The sequence below is a fragment of the Penicillium daleae genome, assembly GCF_028827525.1.
Source record: "Penicillium daleae strain IBT 16125 chromosome Unknown utg000006l_segment0_segment0, whole genome shotgun sequence".
Taxonomy (NCBI): Eukaryota; Fungi; Ascomycota; class Eurotiomycetes; order Eurotiales; family Aspergillaceae; genus Penicillium; species Penicillium daleae.
This window is the reverse complement of record NW_026623154.1, coordinates 4,267,056-4,290,747: the sequence shown is the minus strand read 5'-3', so window position 1 is coordinate 4,290,747 and position 23,692 is coordinate 4,267,056. Positions and strand designations below refer to the sequence as shown.

Genomic DNA, 23,692 nt, shown 5'->3' with positions numbered 1-23,692 from the left:
AGGTTGACAATCGGCGAGAATCCCACTGGGATCCACTCTCTGATCAGAGACTCCAATCAACTTCCTCACAAGAATTCATACAAGGTTTGCTAGTGCCACCTTTCCAAGTGCCAAGCGCAGCCCACAACCATGCGCCACCAATCACCTTCCCGTCCCACCGTCCAGGCAGCTGGTGGCGTTTCTGGCTTATCAGAGAAAGATCATTGGATACCGAATCCTCGGGTCCGTCGCCTTTGGGGAAAGTCTTACCAGCCTCGAAAAGCCCTTTGGCACTCGTCGAAGAACTGTGAAGCACACCGTTCGGTTCCTCTTTCGGGAAAAACTCAAGCAAAGAGACTCCTCCTCAAAGCCTAAAGGAAGTTCTCGAGTCTCGACTCTGGACGATCCCTTTCCACCGCGCTAACAAAGACAACCCACGAGCTCCTGATTGGCGCAAAATATGTAAAGCACACTGTGTCACTTGTCTACCCGCCCGCGCGGATCAGCACTTTGCCCGCCACCCAAGTTTGAGCAGGTTCATTATCCACCAATGCATCTCCTCCGATCGGTGGACCTGTTCTCTCCCGAATCCGGCAATCATCTGGAATGTTTCCAACTGCTATTCCCTCGGCTCGTGCCCGAAGTCGCCTCCTCGGGAGTCGGCGGGCGTTTACGCATTTATGAGTACGGAGTACAGTAAGTAGTAGACTGTCTCCTCTATGCATGAGAATGGTTCATTATTGTTGTTCCGCGTACTCCGTATGAAATTATGAACCTCCTTGAAATCTCTCGCCTCAATGCCTCAATTGCCGACATTAAGCGTGACCACCAGCTTCTCCTGTGTACAACCTAGTCTAAGTCCGTATAGTGTTTGGCATGCAGGTCGCATCTCATACTACTGTACGGAGTACAGGAATGATGATTCAATGATGCTGCAGATCATCAAAAAAGATTCACTAGCGCCCTGAACGACGCCTCTGGAAGACAATAATGACGTGCCAATCACTAGTTAGAGTTGGAGAATCTCCGAGTGACGGTTGAGACAAAGTTAACTCTACTGACAGCGCTTCCGCCTTTCGATAGTCAGTGGATGGTTACGCAGCATCCGAATGTTCTTTGCGCCTGACTCGGTCGTTGGACATTATCGTGCTCACGACGCTGCGACCGTAGGAACGGGCAGTGGGTATAACGGGGAAATTCTCCGCATTTGGCTTGAGCACCTGCATATGGAATCGACCGTTGACATGAGTTGACGCGGTGACTAGCAACACCACCAAGAGGTGAGAGAGGACTGTTTGCAGTCTCAAGTAAGTATCCAATTCAACCATAGAAAGTACATAGTTCCAAATACAATATACTATTATTGCCTACCGTGGCCTGTTCTGCGAAAACGATAAAGACTACCGTTGTCATTGCTAATTGAACGTGCCCAAAGCTACATTCCTCAAGCTTCAGGTATCAAGACCTCGACAACTCTTAGACCTAGTCATAAAACTAAAACCCCTCCAAGTCAACGTAGTATTCGACCCTTGGAATCCCTCAGGACAAGCTTTCCCACGATAGACAGGCATCGACGCGGGGGAAAGGAAAAGCACGGACTATCGATAACCTTGCGATAACCTTGCGATAACCTTGCGATAACCTTATTGTAGTTCACATCAGCCATACAAAAGTGCTGATAACTCAGTACCTAGTCACTGTACCAGACCCATGAAACTATAGCGGACAACCACGTTCACTCCGGACCAGGAAACACGGTCCCGATCCAACCCATCAACCCCTCAGATCTGGTACAATCTCCAAGATCTCAAAGGCCCGTCAGATCTCGGATCCTTACATTCCTCCCCCGGAGGTGCAAGTGCAACCCCCAGACCGGCGATGCCCATTGCCCAGACGCGGTGGAAAAGGTTCCCAACCGCTTGCATCCGTTTCGCTTGCAACTGTTTCTATTTCGAGATAGTTCCGATGGTAATCCACCATATATCCCCTCTCTCCACATCGGCTTACATCCGCACCCCGGATATGGCGTCATGACTCGGTGCTTTTGTCCAGAGACACGCGACGCCACGTCATGCAGGGCATTAGGTTCGAGCGCTGGACCTCGATCTCGACCTCGATATTCGAGCTAAACCTCAGCACAGGGTTCCCCTTCCAGTACTCCGTACTGCGATCCACGACCAGAAGCACAAACACCATCACCCTAAACCACAAACTCTCCAATCCCCTCCCCTCCCCTCGTCCACTCCAATCATGAAGCTCTCCGTCTTCAGCGCCAAATCCTACGACCGGAGCTACCTCGACCAAGTGCTCACCACCCGCTTCCCCAACCTCTGCACAATCGAATATCACGCCTTCGCCCTCTCCGACGAAACCGTCCCGCTCGCCCAGGCCAGCGATGCAGTCTGCGTCTTCGTAAACGACACACTCGACGCCTCCGTCCTGCACGCCCTGCACAAGGGCGGCGTCCGCGCAATCCTCCTCCGCTGCGCAGGCTTCAACCACGTGGACCTCAGCACGGCCGAAAAGCTGGGCCTCTTCGTCGCGAACGTACCCGCGTACTCGCCCGAGGCCGTAGCTGAGTTTGCCGTGACGCTCGTGCAAACGCTGAACCGCAAGACGCACCGGGCGTATAACCGCGTGCGCGAGGGCAACTTTAATATCGAGGGGTTACTCGGGACGACGCTTTACGGGAAGACGGTGGGGATTGTGGGCGTGGGACGGATTGGACTTGCTGCGGCGCGGATCTTCCACGGGTTTGGGTGTCGATTGATAGCGTATGATCCGTTTGCGGGGCCTGAATTTGGGCAGTATGGCACGCTGGTCGAGTTGGATACGCTGTTGCAGGAGAGTCATATTGTCAGCTTGCATTGTCCGTTGACCGGAGGGACGAAACATTTGATTAACGAGAGTACCCTGGCGCGGATGAAACCCGGTGCGATGCTGGTGAATACCTCGCGGGGAGGATTGATTGATAGTGCGGCGGTGATTGATGCGCTCAAGACGCGGCAGTTGGGTGGGTTGGCGTTGGATGTGTATGAGGCGGAGGGGGAGCTGTTTTACAATGATCATTCGGGGGAGATTATTGATGATGATGTTTTGATGCGGTTGATGACGTTTCCCAATGTTTTGGTCTGTGGCCACCAGGGGTTCTTTACGAGTGAGGCTCTCACGGAGATTGCGGGTGTCACGTTGTCGAATCTGTCTGATTTTGCTGGTGGGAAGTCATGTGCAAATACTCTGGTTACAGAGGGACATGTACTGGTCCGAAGAGATACCGCACCGGTGCGGTTGTAAATAGTAATGGAAGATGACAAACCTGGTACTTCATAATGTATAATGCGAAACGGGGTAGAAAGATATGAAGTATGTAGCATTGAATAGATCGTATCAGACTGATGGGAATCATAATAGCAAATGGCCTTCATGATGGATCAAATCAACTGCAGGTCTGAAAGATTTGACCGTGTTGGTCGCAAAAAACAAAGCAAGAACGGGTAAACAAGGACAAAGGAATTATGGCAACGCCGTATCAACAGAAAGAAACTCCAGGTATCAAATTCAGTTGCGGAGCGGTCGAGTACATTGGAATTGATCTCGCAGTGCCTGCCATGCCCGAGGGATAAAGCGATGTCCGTGGACGATCAACGGGACCACCGCAATCAACCACATCACATAGACGATGCCCACTGCAAACGCGAGACGAACCTGCTCCATGGTCGAGCCCATGATCCCCGGTCGAAGCGGTGTCCGTGGCCCGTGCGACTCTTGATCAGTATGCGTCAACGCATCGGCAATCTGCCACGCCGCTCGACGGTTGATCTTCTCCCAGGTGGTATCATCAGCATACTCTCGGGCAGCCGTCGCGAGTCTCTCCCGTCGGGCCGAGTCTTGTGCGACTTCCCGCGTCAACTCGGTGAATCGATCCAGGTCATGTGGTGCAACCAGATACCCGGTCTGATCATGACGGATAATGTCAGAGGGCCCGCCCTGATCGCGCGCAATCACGGGAAGTCCACTCGCCATGGCTTCCAGGACGACCAGCCCAAAGGTCTCGGTAATCGAGCAGTGCAAGAACAGATCGGCCGAGGCGTAGGCCCGAGCCAGCGCCACTCCCGTCAGGAACCCGGTGAAGACGACATGATTCCGGACCGCGTCAAACAACCGTTTGACCTTGTTTTCCACCGCGGGGTTGCGGTTCCCTCCCACGATCAACAGCTTGAACGGCACCTTGTCCGCGGCCAAGCGGGTCGCGACCTGGGCGAGAAACTCGAATCCTTTCTCCGGGGCAATGCGACAGACGCAGATGAGAATGATTTCTCCACCCGGGGCGATCTCTCGGCGATAGGCCTCGTCCCGATGCGTGGGGGTAAATAAAACGGTATCGACGCCGCGACCCAGCTGGACGAATCGGTCGACGGGGGCACCGGCGCGTTCCAGGTAGCCTCGAATGGCGGAGCATGGGTAGAAGATGGTACGGACGGCGCGCGTCCGAAACAAGAATCCCTGGACGGTGGCCAACAGCCAGACGCCAAACTGATCCAGCGGGGTCGGAAGCATGATCTCCGAGTAGGCGGACAGATCGGTCTGGAAGTTGAGCAGCACTGGCGGGGGGGATCGCAGTTGGCGAATCTGCAGGAGCATTTGAAAGCCGAGCGAGGCCGGACTCGCCAGGTAGATGATATCGGGCTTGAAGGTCTGCTGGTAGACCTGGTTGATTTGGAACGGATACACCACGGTCAAGTCCGGGTTGTAGGGCAGGGCGCACCCGGGCAGGCGATGCTCCCAGGGTACCTTTTGTTTCGCGGTGTCGCCTTTGAAATGCGGCGCGACGAGAATCAGCTCCACGCCATGCTCGCGCAGGTACTCAACCAGACTGCGAGTGGTGCGACTGACGCCGTTGACAGGACCCCAGGATTCGGTGGCCAGTAGGACCTTTTTGCCCTGCAGAATGCTGGGGAACTGGTCGTGATCCTCCTGAAAGGACGCTAGCAAAGGCGACGACTCGGCCATGATGCCGATGCAGCACAAGTCATGGCGAGAGAATTCTCTCGAGGCGGGGGAGGAGGGGGGAGGGGGGTTGATAGATAGTCTTTTGCAGGTGGGCGTGGGGCTGATCAATGCCGATTCCAAGTTGGCTGCTCACGGTCCGGTGCAGGTCCCGGGCTTGTCGAAGGAAGTTTCTTCTTTCTTCTCATCTCCGCCCATTTTGGGACGAGAATGGCCGTGGACAAGGCCACGGGTTGGCACACAAGAGCCGTCGATTGGCGGGAGCTGTTGAGAGCTGGACAGCGCTGGACAGAGTTGGAGTGGTCATGTCGAGAGAGATGCTGCACGTGCCGCATCTGCCCGCTGACAAGGACTGGGCCAGGATTTTGGGGGGATATTTTGGGACATCTTTTTTTTTTTTTTTTGGTGTTTTTGGGGACATTTTGGGAGGGCAAAAGAGAGGAATCGTCTTAGGGACTTTTGGGGTGTTGCTTAGTGTTGCTTGGCAGCCAGTGGGAACGCGCCATTCCCCGCGTGCCCCAACGATGCGCTCGCAAGTGGACGATCGCGATCACTTTAACATTTCCCACCTCCGGTGCAGCGAGTACTCCGTACAGGAGGAGTCCATATGAAGGGGCAACGACGAGAAATCGTAATAAGAAATATGACCTGCTCGGGAATGGTCATGAGGAGCACGAGGAACGTCCGAGAGCGGAATATCCTCTCCTGGTCTTTCCTTTTTTCCTTTTCTCTTTCTTCTCCTCGAGTGCATCGGTTGTCGCGCCAAGTCTTCTCATAGTTCCTCATACTTCGGCCTGGACTAGATCGTGATTGATCACCACGTCCACGCAAATCCCAGAGACCAGAGAGACAACTGATCCGACTGATCTGACTGCGTTTGATCTGACCGCGTTACCCCGTTATTGCTTGTCTCGTGTCCCGCGTGGTTCGTGGTTCTCCCCTCATCGCTCGTCGCAACACAGCACACCACCGCTGGCAACCATGTCCAGCGACGAGATCCCCATGGACGTCTTCTCCTCCTCCTCCCCGTCCGAGGGAACTTCCGAGGGAAGTCGGTCCTGCTCAACGGGTCCCACCACCCCAAGTGCCAGCCCGTTGTTCCGTCCCTCTGAATTTGATGATCTCAAACTGGCCGCTTTGTCGCAGTCGCGCGTCCTCAGCGAGACCGAGTTACCCCGGATTGCGGTCAAGAATATCTGTGTCGTCGGCGCAGGATATGTCGGTAGGTCGCATCCCAGCCGAGATTCAGCGGCAGCATTCACTGTTGCGGTGGGAGCGTGAGTTGACCCCAAATCGCTACAGGTGGTCCCACGGCGGCAGTTCTGGCCCTCTATCACCCTTCCATCTCGGTCGAAGTGCTAGACAGAGACCCAAGCCGCATTCAACGATGGCAGTCCCAGCACTTACCCGTCCACGAACCGGGCTTGGACACGGTCGTGCGTATTGTCCGCGACGGTGCCGATATCAGCACCGAGGGCATCCAGCCCGCTGCCTCTGCATCTGGACGCCCCCAGAATTTGCTCTTCACGTGTAACTCTGCTCAGGCCATCTCACGCGCAGATATCATCCTCATGGCGGTGAATACCCCAACAAAGATGTTCGGCGTGGGCGCCGGGTGCGCCACCAACATGACCGCCTTTGATGGAGCCATGCGCGATGTCGCGGCCCATGCGAAGCCAGGCGCCATTATCGTGGAGAAGAGCACCGTGCCAGGAGGGACAGCGGAGCGGGTGCGCAAAATGGTATCTCTTATCCAAGATGTTCGTACGATCTAGAGCGTGTTCTCTAACCCGTTTTTCGTGCAGCTTGCCACCCACCGACCAGGTGTCTCTTTCGAGGTTCTTTCCAACCCCGAGTTCCTCGCCGAGGGCACGGCCGTCAAGAACCTCACGGCCCCAGACCGGGTATTGATCGGATCCGCACCCACTCCCAGCGGACGCCTAGCGGCTCAGACTTTGGCCAACTTGTATGCGGCTTGGGTCCCCCCATCGCGCATCATCGAGACCAATGCATGGTCCTCAGAACTGGCCAAACTGGTGGCCAACGCCATGCTTGCCCAGCGCATCAGCAGCATCAACTCGATTAGTGCGATCTGCGAGAAAACTGGAGCAGATGTGGACCAGGTAGCCAAGGCTATTGGCATGGATGTTCGTATTGGGCCCCAGTTCCTCAAGGCAGGACTGGGCTTTGGCGGGTCCTGTTTCCGCAAGGACATCGCCAGTCTGGCGTACCTAGCGGAATCCCTGGGTTTGGACGATGTGGCACACTATTGGCGACAAGTCAATGTGATGAACGAGCGACAGCGCGATCGATTCTCTCGCAAGATCATCGATCGTTTCGAGGGTAACCTGGTTGGACGCAAGCTCGCGATGCTCGGATTCGCCTTTAAGAAGAATACCGGTGACACGCGCGAGTCCTTGGCGGTGGAAGTCGTTCGTGCGCTTCTGGAAGAGCGACCGGCCGAGATCGCCATCTTCGACCCATATTGTCGCCAGGAAGATATCCTGCGCGAGTTGGAGACTGTCTGCCCGAGTTCAGCGTTGGGTCAGATTGTCAAGGTTCATCCGGACCCGTACCTGGCCTGTTCCCAAGCCCATGCGGTGCTGGTAGTAACCGACTGTGACCAGTTCCGGAATGCCCCAGCCCGTAAATCATCCAAGCAGTCCATTATTCCTCCCATGCAGAAAGAACTGGCTCGCTCTACCGCGGATGCGATGGGCGAGGAAAACTCCAAGCGAGCCTGTGCCCGACAGGACCAGGAGATCTGGACCCATGCGGGCGTGTCTTATCAACTGCGACCCCAAGAAGCCTGCTCTGCAGACTGCGGTGATTGCCGTTCAGCTGCGACCCGGCCAACGGCCACCGAGGCGATCGAGTGGACGCGCATTGCGTACAACATGGTTGAGCCAAAGTGGGTGTTTGACGGGCGGGGAATCTTGGACGCGGTGGAGTTGGAGCGGCTCGGCGTTAGTGTGGACGTGGTGGGCCGACGAACCCAGGAATTGGTGGCATAGTATAGCGATACCCTTGTGCTTTTGATTCGTTCTTTTCTTTTTTTTCCCTTCCACTCTCGTTTGCTAATTAGAATACACGAGACATGGAGTTTGACTAATTGATTGATTCCTTTTTTTTTTTTTTCATTCGTTCATGATTTTATGTCTGGTATGTTTTGTTCATGGCGAGGGTTGGACACCCAACATTGATGGAATGATGTATAGATTGCATTGTGAATATTGTTTATTTCTTTTTTTTTTATGAGACAATCCAGAATGTCTGTCTCAATCCAGGATACCTAATCACTATTTGCCTCTTATTGGAATCATATACCCAACTGCCTTCATTCTTGCTTCCATAGTTTGATGGAAATTTCCCATTTACAACTTAGACCCCTTCGAAACACTTGGCTCCAGAGCGATATTTACCTCGGGCCACCAGGGATAATTCGGCGCACTACTTTGCCGCGGATCAGTCTCAAATTGAGGCTTCCGCTTCTCAAAGAACGAGTTGACGCCTTCCTTGTAGTCCCTGCAAGTAGTCAGCTATCAATTACCAATCCCTAGCCTTAACTGGACCCAATCTTCAATCAACACTCAATAACGTACTTTTGCCCAACCATATGATGAAAGACCTTTGACTCCAGCAAATGAGCCTCTTCGGGAGAAGTCGGGCATTCCCACATCAACGCCCGACTCATCGAGGATGCTAGCGGACTCACATTCTCCGCCATATCCTGAGCTATTTCCAAAGCGCGGGGGAGCACTTGGGCGGAATCAGGAAGGACTTCCGTAAATAGGTCGCCGAAATGCTTTGGCAATGGTGGGAAGACTCCGCCAGTAGAGATGAGGTGCATCGCGCGGGAGAATCCTACCAAGCGAGGGAGGAAGTATGAGGCACAGGACTCGATGGTGACTCCTCGCCGGGCGAATACGAAGCCATACTTGCTTTTCTCGTGGCAGATCCTGAATTAAGGTCAAAAAGAGGGCATTATACTTCTTTACTTCTTAGCAAGGCATACCTTACTGCCGCCGGCAGAGTCATTGTCATTCCCACGCCTACTGCCGAACCTTGCAGTGCGACGATAGTAGGTTTATGGCATCGATGCATGGCCAAAGTGACCCGTCCACCACTAACAAACGACTCATCGGCTTAAATCGATCCACTCGAGACCACTAGGTTAACTTACATATCCCGAAAATCAGCGGCCCTCCCTTCCCCATTCCCAAATCCAATATCGAGGTCCATCCCAGCACAAAACATCCTTCCTGCACCAGTCAGCACAACGACCTTGACACGAGGATCGACATGAAACATCTGGTATGCCAGCGTCAGGCTATCCGACATAGCAGGTGTGAACCCATTATGTTTCTCTGGTCTATTCAGCGTGATAACCACGACAGGAGTTGCCGATGGTACTCCAATAGGATGGTGGGAGATCTTGATGTCAGTGAGACCCAGAGTCTCGTAGGACGTGGGGATATCGAGGGCGAGGGATGTGAGTGGCATTTTTAGAGGAATAGGTATTCTTGTAATTTTGTACTTTGGCTACTTTGAGGAAAAGGTTATACGTCTTATACATTCTATGAGTCCTGGATGGTCGGCTTGACTAGCACGCGGCGTGCGATGCGGTACCTCGGTCCCGAGCGGGCGATCATCCGATAGAGCGGGGGTAATGAACATCATATTGAGCTCTGTTTAAGCTTGAGGTTGGCCTTGAAGAATTCACAAATACCTATCGTGGGATAGGCGAGGGAAAAGTGGTGTTTGATGTTTCAATTGATGTCTAAATAAACTCTCCCTTGCATTAATCTGTATGTTGTACCATCACAGGTTTCGAATGTACCAGGTAGTTCGCTGCCAATTTATAGTCATACTAAACTATCGAGCTACCACTGCCCCTTTTAACCACCCAATATACCTCCCTGGTAGGACAGAGCCTGCTTGGAAAAAGGCATGGCGACATTTTCTAGAATGAAGGCAACGCTCCGCCACCCGTGACCTTCCAACGCCCTTTAACTATTGAGGGCAGTCCTCGAATCTACTTCGTTGGTTATCTCGTCGTCGATTGACCATGAACGAAAGCCATTTAGATATGGGAAATAATCCGTCAAATCTTCGAATGCTTATAGGCTGTTGATATCTTTTCTCGTTGAGCCTGGGTAGAGACCGTCGATGAGCATGTTGACAGCCCTGCAAACCTGTAGGTATATCCTTCCTCGCGATCTCCACCTAGCAACCCGGACCACATGCAGAATTGAACGGATGATATTTCGAGACGTTCAATATAATAATAATAACCTAGTCTGTAGATAATACATCACCTGTGAGTCTTAGTTGCATGGCTGAATTGGGAATGCAGTTGGTAACTCACATAGGGGCACCACAGGAACGGAACTGAACCTCGGGACAGAGCAGTGCGGCCTAGAACACCAACGGTTGCACCAGACCGTACCCCATATTCGACTAGTCCCATCTTTCTGACAAATCGAGAGTGGATCATTCAATTCATTTATTACTTTTTGTACTCCGTAGAGGAACCATTGAGAGCCTCGAAAATGGAGTGAAAACCCCCAACGAATGCGTGGACGCTTCACATGAACGGGGGAAGGATCCGCAGATCTCGGGGGTTTATCCTTATCAATCGAGCCTCGGGCCATTGACATCATTCAACCACGAACCACATAGCCCACTTGCTTACCACTAATGAACGGATGATCCGAAGGAGGAGCAACTCAAAAATGAACCAGGTTTAATAAATAATCTACCATTTCCATCTTCTTCCTTGTCAGACGTCTCAATTACACCCGACTCCTTGCTGCCTCGCAAAATGACTGACAACAACAAAGGCTGCAAGATCACGCTCTACTGGTTTGTCCTACCTTTCTAAACAACTTCCTCTGGTAACTAACACCTCGCAGGCTCGAGCAATCTAGAAGTCACCGCATTCTCTGGCTACTCGAGGAGCTCCAGTTGAAATATGAGCTAAAGACCTTCAAGCGTCGTGCCGACAGGCTGGCTCCAGCCGAGCTCAAGGAGGTGCACCCTCTGGGCAAGTCCCCCGTCATTACGATCGAAGCCCCAGGAGCAGAGAAGCCGCTGGTACTGGCCGAGTCTGGCGCCATCGTAGAGTATCTCTGCGACCACTTTGGCAGCGTGCGACCAACACTCGTGCCGGAACGCTATCAACCAGGCCGCGAGGGCCAAGTCGGCGGAGAGCGCGAGGAGTGGATCCGGTACCGCTACTTCATGCACTACGTGGAAGGCACCCTGATGCCATTCTTGGTGATGACTCTGGTCAACGATAGTAAGTCATATCTCTTGGCTCGACGCCCATATCGTATTTGCGCCTCGTATTCTTGCCAGCGACACCCGGAACCGAACCGAACCGAACCATCATGCTGACGTTCGTATCAAAGCCATCCGCAACTCCCCTCCCTTCTTCGTTCGCCCAATTACCGGCATCGTGGCTTCGCAGGTCGAGGCGGCTTTCCTGACTCGTAATATCGAGGGTAATCTCGCTTTCCTGGAGCAGCAGCTGCAGACGGCTCCGGATGGCGGCCCTTATCTTTGCGGGAAGGATCTGACTGCAGCCGACATTCTGATGAGTTTCCCACTCATCGCAGCTAGCGGCCGGGTTTTGAAGGACAAGAAGCAGAAGGACAAGTATCCCCTGCTGGCGGCCTATGCTAAACGTCTGGAGGAGGCTGACGGTTACAAGAAGGCCGTTGTAAAGATTGAGCAGATCGAGGGACATTTCTCGGCTTCTATGTAATACTTGGGTTAAGCTCTGGATGATTGTATTTGATGAACATGTTAGCTATAAATTGACCTAATTCTCCTATTTTATTCTGTGACATTTCCAAGCTATCATTTGAGAAATACCGGCTTTCTGATTCGCAGAGCATCTTAAGATGGAGGGGAGATGTTTGACGCAGGACTGAAATACTGGTGGCAAAAACATAGAGAAGGTGATTAGAGGATGCAAAGAGGAGGAATTTTAGCGATGATTCTCATATCGTGAATTCGACGAACTGAAATCATCTGCACTTTGGCAGTTTGGTGATGTTCTCCTGCCTCTCGAAAACCACGTGACTACACTGTAGGTTGCGAACAGTCGCGAATACTGCTTAGTAAATCATACCGCGCACCAATCGGATATCAACAAGTCTGAATTGCTACGATGCCCCTTTGCTAACAATTTGTATAGGCAAAAACATGACTAAGCTAGGCGGGTGTTTTAGTATTTCCTTTTCCCTAGGGATCCACCCATCCTGCTGTTCCGACACACCCCCTCAGCGATTAGCGAGTGTTGAATATCTTCGCTAGTGTTGAATTCAATCGAGATAAGCGCTGATCTCCTGCAGCAGGCCCTCTCTCTTCTTCTTCCTTCTCTACACCTCGATTAGGTGCTGTATATCCTCCATACGCATCAATTTGACGAAATCCTCGTGCTTCTAGCGCGGTAGGATCTTCGTGAGGCCATCTACTACCATCTTAGTAGTTAGAACCCATTTAACATCAATCCTGCCTGTGCTGATCTCTTGTCTCAACCAGTGTCCATGAATATCGACGTGACGAAGCTTCGTATCGATTTTAGCGTGCTCGGAGGTCAACAACGTAACGGTCTGTTAGTTATCGCATCGCAGGGTAATCGTATAGCTTAGTTTGAACGAGATTCGGTCGAGGAATCGCTTCCACTACTACAGCGAGCGTACAGCGTCTAACAAACTAAGTAGCTCAGCTTCAGTGGTGGATATAGTGATAGTAGGCTTGTGAGATATAGGGCAGGATGTTATCAAGCCAGACCGCCATGCAAGACATACAAGCAAGATTCAATACAATCAACCAAGCTTCAGTCCTACTTTACTTTTCTCTCATCTTTATGATTCTAAGCCGAATTGAACTTATCCTTCCTATTCAATCAAGAGGAAGAAAGATCAATCGATCTTATTTAATCATCTTTAATTTATCTTCCTCTTTACCCAACCTGCGCAGCATCGCTTGCTCACAGGTTATGAGCCCGAATTGATCCTACTTCAATTCGGCTTATACCACTTCTTCAATCTTCTATCTTCAACGAAGAATCCTTTACTTTTAAGAGAAACTTCTCTCTCTTAAAGAGAAACAAAAAGCTCCTCCGACTTCTTATTTTCAAAAATTTATACTCGATTTTTACCGGTCGCGTCTACTTCTCTATACGAAAACTAAGAAATCTCAACTTTCTTGACAAAAACAATCATTTTTCAAATATTCAATCAAGTTTTTTGAACTCAAAATGATCAACAAACACAATATCGATCCTCTCAAAGGAGAAGGAAATTATGTTGCCTGGTCTATCCGAATCAAGGCAATTCTTGATCAAGAGAGACTGATCGATGCGATTCTACATGATTACACAAAGCTTCCTGCTATTCAGCAAGGCCAGATTCCTAATCAACACTGGTCTTATGAAAAAGCAATTGCTCTACCACCTGATCAACGATCACCTGATTGCAGAAATACTGCGATTTGGTCAGGAAGAAGATCTGGTAGACCTACAAGATCTACTAGCCCTGCTGAGATAGGCCAAAATGAGCTAGTTATTCCATCTGATAAATTCAAAACTATTGATCAGATGAATCGAGACGCTCTATCATCAATCAAGCTATCATGCAAAGATGGCCCACTCTTTTGGTTAGGAGATACCACATCGGCCTACCAAGCATGGGTTACCTTGGCTACCCAATATCGACCTAAAGGCTTTACTACCGAATTCCTTGTGTTGAAAAGCCTATTCAATAGTCAATTAGGCGATTTCGATAGCATGCATGATTATCTCACTGAGATAAGACGCCTGCTAATCGAACTGGCAAGCCTAGGAATCGATTTCCCAAAGCAAATCGTATTCGCATGGGTTCTCAACAATCTTGACCAATCATACGCACCGATTATTCAAAATATTATTCAATCTCTTCGCAGAGACTCTGATTCTTGTACGATTGAATCGTTATTCGCCAATCTGATTGACGAATCGCGTGGTCATATTCAATCAAGCGAACAAATCTTCATAGCTGATAGCCATCAGCCTAATCGACAGAACAAATATCAGGCTCATCGCAAGCCTAATCATCAGGTAAAGCACTATTCAAAAAATCGTCAGGCTAATCAAAATCGTCGAATTAGCAAAAAACCATGGAAAAAATTGTCAAATTCTGGCAAATACTGTACGCATTGTAATATGCGAAGCCATACAGTAGCAGATTGCTGGTATCTGCATCCTTCTGGCAGACCAGCTAATTGGATACCTAGGGCAAATTGGCCTAGATCCAATCAAAATAATCAAAGATTTAATCAACAAAAGAAGATGATCACAGCAATGCTCAATGAGCAATCTGACGAGGAAGAAATCCACGTCACTAGTCATGTGACAGATTACCCCGCAGAAGCTGAACATCAAGAAACCTCGGCTAGCAACCTACTGCCTACTAGCCTATTGGCTAATGATCCAATTGATCTTGACGGTGATATCTGTTATACACCGATTAGTCCAATTGACTATCGATCAGATTATCAGATAGAATCTGATATACCCATGACAGAGGCACAGCCAATCAGGCATGGCCTACCAATCTTTGATGATCAAAACCTGATAAGAGACTACTCAAATCTGAGTAATGAATCTATGGTGAATACACCAAGAAGTCTCTCACTCTGCGATGAGTTCTCGCATGAAACCGATCAGGTAATTTATCTACCTATCAAAACAAACCAAGAAACCAATTCTGATATCACTATAGAAAGTGCATATAATCTGATAAATTCAGATCTTTCTACTACAAAAGTGATTTTCATTATTGATACAGCTGCCACTATATGTGCAGTATCTAAATTGGATTTGTTTGATAGTGTATATAAAACTAATAAAACTGTCATGTGGGGAAATGCACAAAGATTATCTATCGATCTTGCTGGAGATATTATCTTCCAGACAAATACCAATCTAGTCTATAAATTGACTAATGTGCTCTATGTCCCACAATTGGGAATCAATATATTAAGCACACATGCACTGAAAAATTCAGTATCTCTATTTAATAGCGAAAAGGCCACTATTTTCGATCAATATCGAAATATTATGCTGATTGGGCATAAGCAAGATAATCTATATCGAACTACCCTATATGTGATGCATACAAAGCCACATAAGGTAGATTCTGATCAAAAAATCGATCAAGATCAATCTATCCAAAGTACTAGCAATATTACTAGTTTAAAACTTTGGCATGATAGATTAGGCCATATAGGCCTAATACCACTACAAAGGCTACTAAGCCAGGCCGATATATCTCTATCTGATACTGAGATAAGAGATTATATGCAAGATATATGCGAAATATGCATACAGTCAAAATATGACAGGAAGATCAATAAATCTTCTACTTCTGCTGCCGAATACGGCATAGGCGAAAGAATACATAGCGATATTGGAGGGCCTATTAGCCCTAAGACCTATAATGGCTATCGCTACTACATCACGTTTCTTGATAAAACATCAAGATATCTACATATATCTCTACTTCGATCAAAAGACGAAGCTATTAAGAAATTTACCTTATATAAGCAATTGGTTGAAAACCAGCTTAATAAGAAGATCAAAGAGATATTTACCGATAACGGTACTGAATACGTGAATGATAACTTCCATATATTATTAGGAAGATACGGTATTATACACCGAACTACGCCTATCTATACAAAAGAGCCAAATGGCCTAATTGAGCGCATAAACCTGACACTTATGAACAAGGTCAGATGTTTATTAATCCAATCAGGATTAAAAGAAGATATGTGGGGAGAAGCCTTATTGGCTGCTACCTATCTATATAATATAACCCCACACAGTGCTCTAGGGTTCAAATCACCCTATGAGATATATCACAAGCGCTTACCTGCTATCAGGCATATAAAGACCTGGGGATCTATTGCCTACTATCATACAAACAAAAACCTGCCTAGCAAGCTATCGCCAAGAAAATCTATAGCTATTGTTATTGGCTATAGTGAGCAGAAGCACTATAAGCTATATGATCTGAAGCAGAAGAAGACAGTTTGGTCAAGAGACCCTACTATCTTAGAAGGTAGATTCCTGAAGAATCAATCTGATCTAGCCAATCAGGAACCAGGAATCAAGAAAAGATCTGCTAAACAAGCAGCAAACCCTATCAAAAAGAAGATTGCTAGATATACTAGCAAATCTACTAGCCTATCTACTAGCAAATCAGCTAGTAAAGAAACTAGCAAATCAGCTAGTAAGCCTACTAAGCAAACTGCTAGTAAGGAAGCTGCTATAGCAGCGGATCCGTCTCATAAGATAGAGATCCAAATCCCATCATTAAAATCTACCAAAGATAGCGAAGATATATATACTATATCAGATACGCTACTAGGAGATTTTATAAAGACTATTATCAACGATCAGCCTACCGATTATATATTATCGGCAGGAACTGATCAAGAACCCTCTACCTTTGATCAAGCTATGCAATCAGCTGAAAGGAATGAGTGGTATAGGGCCTGTCAGGACGAAAATCAAAGCCTGATAGATCAGGCAACCTATGAAATCGTTGATATACCCCCTGGTGTAACACCTATTAGGGGCAGATGGGTATTCAAAAAGAAGCCTATAAAGAATGCCACAGGCATCCAGGCTAATTATATTACTAATGCGAACAAAACGATTCGCTATAAGGCTAGATGGGTTATACAAGGATTTAATCAACGATTAGGTGTTGATTTCCTAGAAACCTTCTCTACTACTGCCAGAACAGAAACCTGGCATATATTGCTGATAATCGCGATGAATAAAAAATGGCATATCAGGCAATACGACGTTAAAAACGCATTCGTACATGCTGATATCGATAGTGATATATATACTATCTTGCCAACTGGCCTATATAGGCCAAAAGATCATCAAAATAAGTGCTGCTATCTAAAGAAGGCCCTATATGGCCTAAAGCAAGCACCAAGGCTTTGGTCTGAATTCTTTACAAAGGCTATCGCGAACCTCGGATTCGATAGAGTTCCTATCGACGAGGGAATATATATAAATGGCAAAACCCAGGCCATTATCATCACACATGTTGATGATATAATCATTATACACAAAGATCTAGCTTATATAAATAAGCTAGCTACTGCGGCTAGGCAGTATATCCAATTGGAAGAGATAGGCGAATTAGCCACCTTCCTAGGCAATAATATCAGCCTGAATTATCAAGATCAATCGATAACTATCGATCAAAATGATTATATATCAAAGATCTTGTCAAAATTTGCTACTACTAGCAAACGGCCAAAGAAAACGCCGGGTGAAGCAGGGATCCACCTAAGAAAAAATCAATCAAAAGCTTCAGAGCAAACTATTAATCTCTATCAAAAAGAGATTGGCTCATTACTTTATACCAGCCTAAAGACTAGGCCTGATATAGCCTATCCAGTTGCCTATTGCTCAAGATATATGAGCAATCCTGACCAATCACATATCTCTGAATTAAAGAAGATATGGCAATATCTACAATATCGGCCAAATCTAGGCCTACACTACGATTGCACAGGGAATGACCTATATATAAAAGGCTACTCTGATGCTGATTGGTCAGGCGATATCGATGGTAGAAAATCCACTACTGGCTATATATTTAGCCTATCTGGAGATCTAGCCACTAATAATATAGTGAGCTGGAATTCGATGCTACAAAAATCAGTAGCTCTATCTACCTGCGAGGCCGAATATATGGCTATGAAAGAAGCTATACGAGAAGCTATTTATCTAGCTAATCTCTTCAACTATCTAAACGATAGATTAGGCCTAGGCTATACGCCTAGCAAGCCTACTATATTAGTGGATAATAAGGCAGCTATTAAGCTAGCCGAAAACCCTGAATTTCACAAAAGGACGAAGCATATTGATATACAATATCACTATATCAGAGATCAGGTCAAACAAGAAAGGGTCGATGTTCAATACGTCCCCACTAAACTGCAATTAGCAGATTTCCTGACTAAAAATGTCAGAAGAGAAATATTTGAAGACCTGAAGAATCTAGCTAATCTCTATGAGATCTAGCTATATATATATCCAATTTGATATATAATATCATGGATACCTTCGAGTATGGTTTTCACCTAAATAGGTTTTTCCATACTCTATACGCGAATGCGGAAGGAACCACTTAACCCTGTGAGATTGAGATTTAGGAAGATATATATCTAGCTATCTTATAGCAGTATATATATATATCGATCCTATCTACTCTATACTAATCTCTATACTCTACTGCTATCTGCACTATAGTATAAAGATTACGGGGGGGTGTGAGATATAGGGCAGGATGTTATCAAGCCAGACCGCCATGCAAGACATACAAGCAAGATTCAATACAATCAACCAAGCTTCAGTCCTACTTTACTTTTCTCTCATCTTTATGATTCTAAGCCGAATTGAACTTATCCTTCCTATTCAATCAAGAGGAAGAAAGATCAATCGATCTTATTTAATCATCTTTAATTTATCTTCCTCTTTACCCAACCTGCGCAGCATCGCTTGCTCACAAGGCTGCTTCGTAGCCTTCCAATTAACTAGACCTCCATAAACCTAGCAGATATACCCTGCGGAGCTTCGTCGATCTTGATTATCAGCGAAGGATACGTCACTTGCCAGTTCGATTAATTCTATGTCTCCTTTATCTCCAAATTGCAGTACTAGATATCGTGTAGTGTATAGGTAGCAGATCACCCTATCAACCGCTCGCTAGTGTTGTAGGCTAGGGTTTCGAAGGAACTATAATAATTTTGCGGCTGCTTTCGCTACATCTAGCCTAGTGATCGTGGTTAGATATTGTACTGAACCTACCTTTCCCTAGTATATCTTGATCTCAGCTAGTATTGCTATGCTATCGAATAGCTTTATTTCTTCCACAGGGAGAGGTGTATAGATAGGTAGGCGATCAGTTAGATAGTATCTTGCAGCCATACTACTAATATATACATCTTAGCAAAGCTAAAGCTTCTATTATTCACGATCGCGTATAATTCGAATATTCAAGAACTATTCTGCTTCTCCATAGTCCGTAAGCTCCCAGTATATCTCTAGATCCTTCTCAAGCTGGCGAGCATTCTCTCGTACTAACAGGTAGCTCGTAATTAGGATATCGTCAACGTAAAAGAAGACGATAATACCGTGTACAGTAAAAACGTATAGGTCTTCAGGGACAGGTTTAAGCCCTAGCTTCATAAGAACTCTTAACGCTTCCTGTTACTATAGTCTCGGTAAGATACGTAGGCTATATAACGCTCGATTTAGCTTCTAACACATTCCTAGTTGTTTAAATCCTTTAGGCATCTTCGTATAGGTCTGTGAGCAAGCGATGCTGCGCAGGTTGGGTAAAGAGGAAGATAAATTAAAGATGATTAAATAAGATCGATTGATCTTTCTTCCTCTTGATTGAATAGGAAGGATAAGTTCAATTCGGCTTAGAATCATAAAGATGAGAGAAAAGTAAAGTAGGACTGAAGCTTGGTTGATTGTATTGAATCTTGCTTGTATGTCTTGAACATGATTTTTGTAGAGAAAACAGGGCTTATTTATAATCAATCTTTATCAAACCTCTTTTGCATGTGATCGTTCTAGATCCTAGATCTAGATGCATGATGATCTCATGCAGACAGATAGTGATCTCATGCAGTAGCTGTTTGATCGGTGGTTGCTTGATTGTACGATGTCATTGATCGTAGTGATGATGTAGATCGTATACAATAGTATACGTCTTCTACGATATCATTGACCGTAGTGATGATGGTATAGCGATGTCATTGACCGTAGTGATGATGGTATAGCATAAAGCTTATAGAGATTCAGCCATCTTGTATAGGCCTTATGAATCTGGCTTGATATGCTGCATGGCGGTCTGGCTTGATAACATCCTGCCCTATATCTCACACCCCCCCGTAATCTTTATACTATAGTGCAGATAGCAGTAGAGTATAGAGATTAGTATAGAGTAGATAGGATCGATATATATATATACTGCTATAAGATAGCTAGATATATATCTTCCTAAATCTCAATCTCACAGGGTTAAGTGGTTCCTTCCGCATTCGCGTATAGAGTATGGAAAAACCTATTTAGGTGAAAACCATACTCGAAGGTATCCATGATATTATATATCAAATTGGATATATATATAGCTAGATCTCATAGAGATTAGCTAGATTCTTCAGGTCTTCAAATATTTCTCTTCTGACATTTTTAGTCAGGAAATCTGCTAATTGCAGTTTAGTGGGGACGTATTGAACATCGACCCTTTCTTGTTTGACCTGATCTCTGATATAGTGATATTGTATATCAATATGCTTCGTCCTTTTGTGAAATTCAGGGTTTTCGGCTAGCTTAATAGCTGCCTTATTATCCACTAATATAGTAGGCTTGCTAGGCGTATAGCCTAGGCCTAATCTATCGTTTAGATAGTTGAAGAGATTAGCTAGATAAATAGCTTCTCGTATAGCTTCTTTCATAGCCATATATTCGGCCTCGCAGGTAGATAGAGCTACTGATTTTTGTAGCATCGAATTCCAGCTCACTATATTATTAGTGGCTAGATCTCCAGATAGGCTAAATATATAGCCAGTAGTGGATTTTCTACCATCGATATCGCCTGACCAATCAGCATCAGAGTAGCCTTTTATATATAGGTCATTCCCTGTGCAATCGTAGTGTAGGCCTAGATTTGGCCGATATTGTAGATATTGCCATATCTTCTTTAATTCAGAGATATGTGATTGGTCAGGATTGCTCATATATCTTGAGCAATAGGCAACTGGATAGGCTATATCAGGCCTAGTCTTTAGGCTGGTATAAAGTAATGAGCCAATCTCTTTTTGATAGAGATTAATAGTTTGCTCTGAAGCTTTTGATTGATTTTTTCTTAGGTGGATCCCTGCTTCACCCGGCGTTTTCTTTGGCCGTTTGCTAGTAGTAGCAAATTTTGACAAGATCTTTGATATATAATCATTTTGATCGATAGTTATCGATTGATCTTGATAATTCAGGCTGATATTATTGCCTAGGAAGGTGGCTAATTCGCCTATCTCTTCCAATTGGATATACTGCCTAGCCGCAGTAGCTAGCTTATTTATATAAGCTAGATCTTTGTGTATAATGATTATATCATCAACATGTGTGATGATAATGGCCTGGGTTTTGCCATTTATATATATTCCCTCGTCGATAGGAACTCTATCGAATCCGAGGTTCGCGATAGCCTTTGTAAAGAATTCAGACCAAAGCCTTGGTGCTTGCTTTAGGCCATATAGGGCCTTCTTTAGATAGCAGCACTTATTTTGATGATCTTTTGGCCTATATAGGCCAGTTGGCAAGATAGTATATATATCACTATCGATATCAGCATGTACGAATGCGTTTTTAACGTCGTATTGCCTGATATGCCATTTTTTATTCATCGCGATTATCAGCAATATATGCCAGGTTTCTGTTCTGGCAGTAGTAGAGAAGGTTTCTAGGAAATCAACACCTAATCGTTGATTAAATCCTTGTATAACCCATCTAGCCTTATAGCGAATCGTTTTGTTCGCATTAGTAATATAATTAGCCTGGATGCCTGTGGCATTCTTTATAGGCTTCTTTTTGAATACCCATCTGCCCCTAATAGGTGTTACACCAGGGGGTATATCAACGATTTCATAGGTTGCCTGATCTATCAGGCTTTGATTTTCGTCCTGACAGGCCCTATACCACTCATTCCTTTCAGCTGATTGCATAGCTTGATCAAAGGTAGAGGGTTCTTGATCAGTTCCTGCCGATAATATATAATCGGTAGGCTGATCGTTGATAATAGTCTTTATAAAATCTCCTAGTAGCGTATCTGATATAGTATATATATCTTCGCTATCTTTGGTAGATTTTAATGATGGGATTTGGATCTCTATCTTATGAGACGGATCCGCTGCTATAGCAGCTTCCTTACTAGCAGTTTGCTTAGTAGGCTTACTAGCTGATTTGCTAGTTTCTTTACTAGCTGATTTGCTAGTAGATAGGCTAGTAGATTTGCTAGTATATCTAGCAATCTTCTTTTTGATAGGGTTTGCTGCTTGTTTAGCAGATCTTTTCTTGATTCCTGGTTCCTGATTGGCTAGATCAGATTGATTCTTCAGGAATCTACCTTCTAAGATAGTAGGGTCTCTTGACCAAACTGTCTTCTTCTGCTTCAGATCATATAGCTTATAGTGCTTCTGCTCACTATAGCCAATAACAATAGCTATAGATTTTCTTGGCGATAGCTTGCTAGGCAGGTTTTTGTTTGTATGATAGTAGGCAATAGATCCCCAGGTCTTTATATGCCTGATAGCAGGTAAGCGCTTGTGATATATCTCATAGGGTGATTTGAACCCTAGAGCACTGTGTGGGGTTATATTATATAGATAGGTAGCAGCCAATAAGGCTTCTCCCCACATATCTTCTTTTAATCCTGATTGGATTAATAAACATCTGACCTTGTTCATAAGTGTCAGGTTTATGCGCTCAATTAGGCCATTTGGCTCTTTTGTATAGATAGGCGTAGTTCGGTGTATAATACCGTATCTTCCTAATAATATATGGAAGTTATCATTCACGTATTCAGTACCGTTATCGGTAAATATCTCTTTGATCTTCTTATTAAGCTGGTTTTCAACCAATTGCTTATATAAGGTAAATTTCTTAATAGCTTCGTCTTTTGATCGAAGTAGAGATATATGTAGATATCTTGATGTTTTATCAAGAAACGTGATGTAGTAGCGATAGCCATTATAGGTCTTAGGGCTAATAGGCCCTCCAATATCGCTATGTATTCTTTCGCCTATGCCGTATTCGGCAGCAGAAGTAGAAGATTTATTGATCTTCCTGTCATATTTTGACTGTATGCATATTTCGCATATATCTTGCATATAATCTCTTATCTCAGTATCAGATAGAGATATATCGGCCTGGCTTAGTAGCCTTTGTAGTGGTATTAGGCCTATATGGCCTAATCTATCATGCCAAAGTTTTAAACTAGTAATATTGCTAGTACTTTGGATAGATTGATCTTGATCGATTTTTTGATCAGAATCTACCTTATGTGGCTTTGTATGCATCACATATAGGGTAGTTCGATATAGATTATCTTGCTTATGCCCAATCAGCATAATATTTCGATATTGATCGAAAATAGTGGCCTTTTCTCTATTAAATAGAGATACTGAATTTTTCAGTGCATGTGTGCTTAATATATTGATTCCCAATTGTGGGACATAGAGCACATTAGTCAATTTATAGACTAGATTGGTATTTGTCTGGAAGATAATATCTCCAGCAAGATCGATAGATAATCTTTGTGCATTTCCCCACATGACAGTTTTATTAGTTTTATATACACTATCAAACAAATCCAATTTAGATACTGCACATATAGTGGCAGCTGTATCAATAATGAAAATCACTTTTGTAGTAGAAAGATCTGAATTTATCAGATTATATGCACTTTCTATAGTGATATCAGAATTGGTTTCTTGGTTTGTTTTGATAGGTAGATAAATTACCTGATCGGTTTCATGCGAGAACTCATCGCAGAGTGAGAGACTTCTTGGTGTATTCACCATAGATTCATTACTCAGATTTGAGTAGTCTCTTATC

At 45.7% G+C, this 23,692-nt stretch overlaps 5 protein-coding genes across 5 annotated transcripts; 3 read left to right on the top strand and 2 right to left on the bottom strand.

Moving 5' to 3' along the window:
- Positions 1-2,229: 2,229 nt before the first annotated feature.
- Positions 2,230-3,273, top strand: N7458_007250 (2-hydroxyacid dehydrogenase; the record flags this gene model as incomplete). Its single annotated transcript, XM_056910632.1, has 1 exon — positions 2,230-3,273. One exon carries the CDS (start codon positions 2,230-2,232, stop codon positions 3,271-3,273), a length of 1,044 nt encoding a protein of 347 aa, XP_056766336.1.
- Positions 3,274-3,537: 264 nt separating this feature from the next.
- N7458_007249 (glycosyltransferase family 4 protein) lies at positions 3,538-4,989 on the bottom strand (the record flags this gene model as incomplete). The annotated part of the gene is made up of 1 exon (XM_056910631.1): positions 3,538-4,989. One exon carries the CDS (start codon positions 4,987-4,989, stop codon positions 3,538-3,540), a length of 1,452 nt encoding a protein of 483 aa, XP_056766335.1.
- Positions 4,990-5,967: 978 nt separating this feature from the next.
- Positions 5,968-8,000, top strand: ugd1 (UDP-glucose dehydrogenase; the record flags this gene model as incomplete). Its single annotated transcript, XM_056910630.1, has 3 exons — positions 5,968-6,208; positions 6,289-6,728; positions 6,792-8,000. 3 exons carry the CDS (start codon positions 5,968-5,970, stop codon positions 7,998-8,000), a joined length of 1,890 nt encoding a protein of 629 aa, XP_056766334.1.
- Positions 8,001-8,360: 360 nt separating this feature from the next.
- Positions 8,361-9,489, bottom strand: N7458_007247 (Enoyl-CoA hydratase AKT3-1; the record flags this gene model as incomplete). The annotated part of the gene is made up of 4 exons (XM_056910629.1): positions 8,361-8,511; positions 8,589-8,945; positions 9,002-9,112; positions 9,170-9,489. 4 exons carry the CDS (start codon positions 9,487-9,489, stop codon positions 8,361-8,363), a joined length of 939 nt encoding a protein of 312 aa, XP_056766333.1.
- Positions 9,490-10,810: 1,321 nt separating this feature from the next.
- N7458_007246 (glutathione S-transferase) lies at positions 10,811-11,755 on the top strand (the record flags this gene model as incomplete). The annotated part of the gene is made up of 3 exons (XM_056910628.1): positions 10,811-10,851; positions 10,902-11,287; positions 11,400-11,755. The coding sequence occupies 3 exons, from the start codon at positions 10,811-10,813 to the stop codon at positions 11,753-11,755; spliced, it is 783 nt and encodes a 260-aa protein (XP_056766332.1).
- Between the last annotated feature and the right edge of the window lie 11,937 nt (positions 11,756-23,692).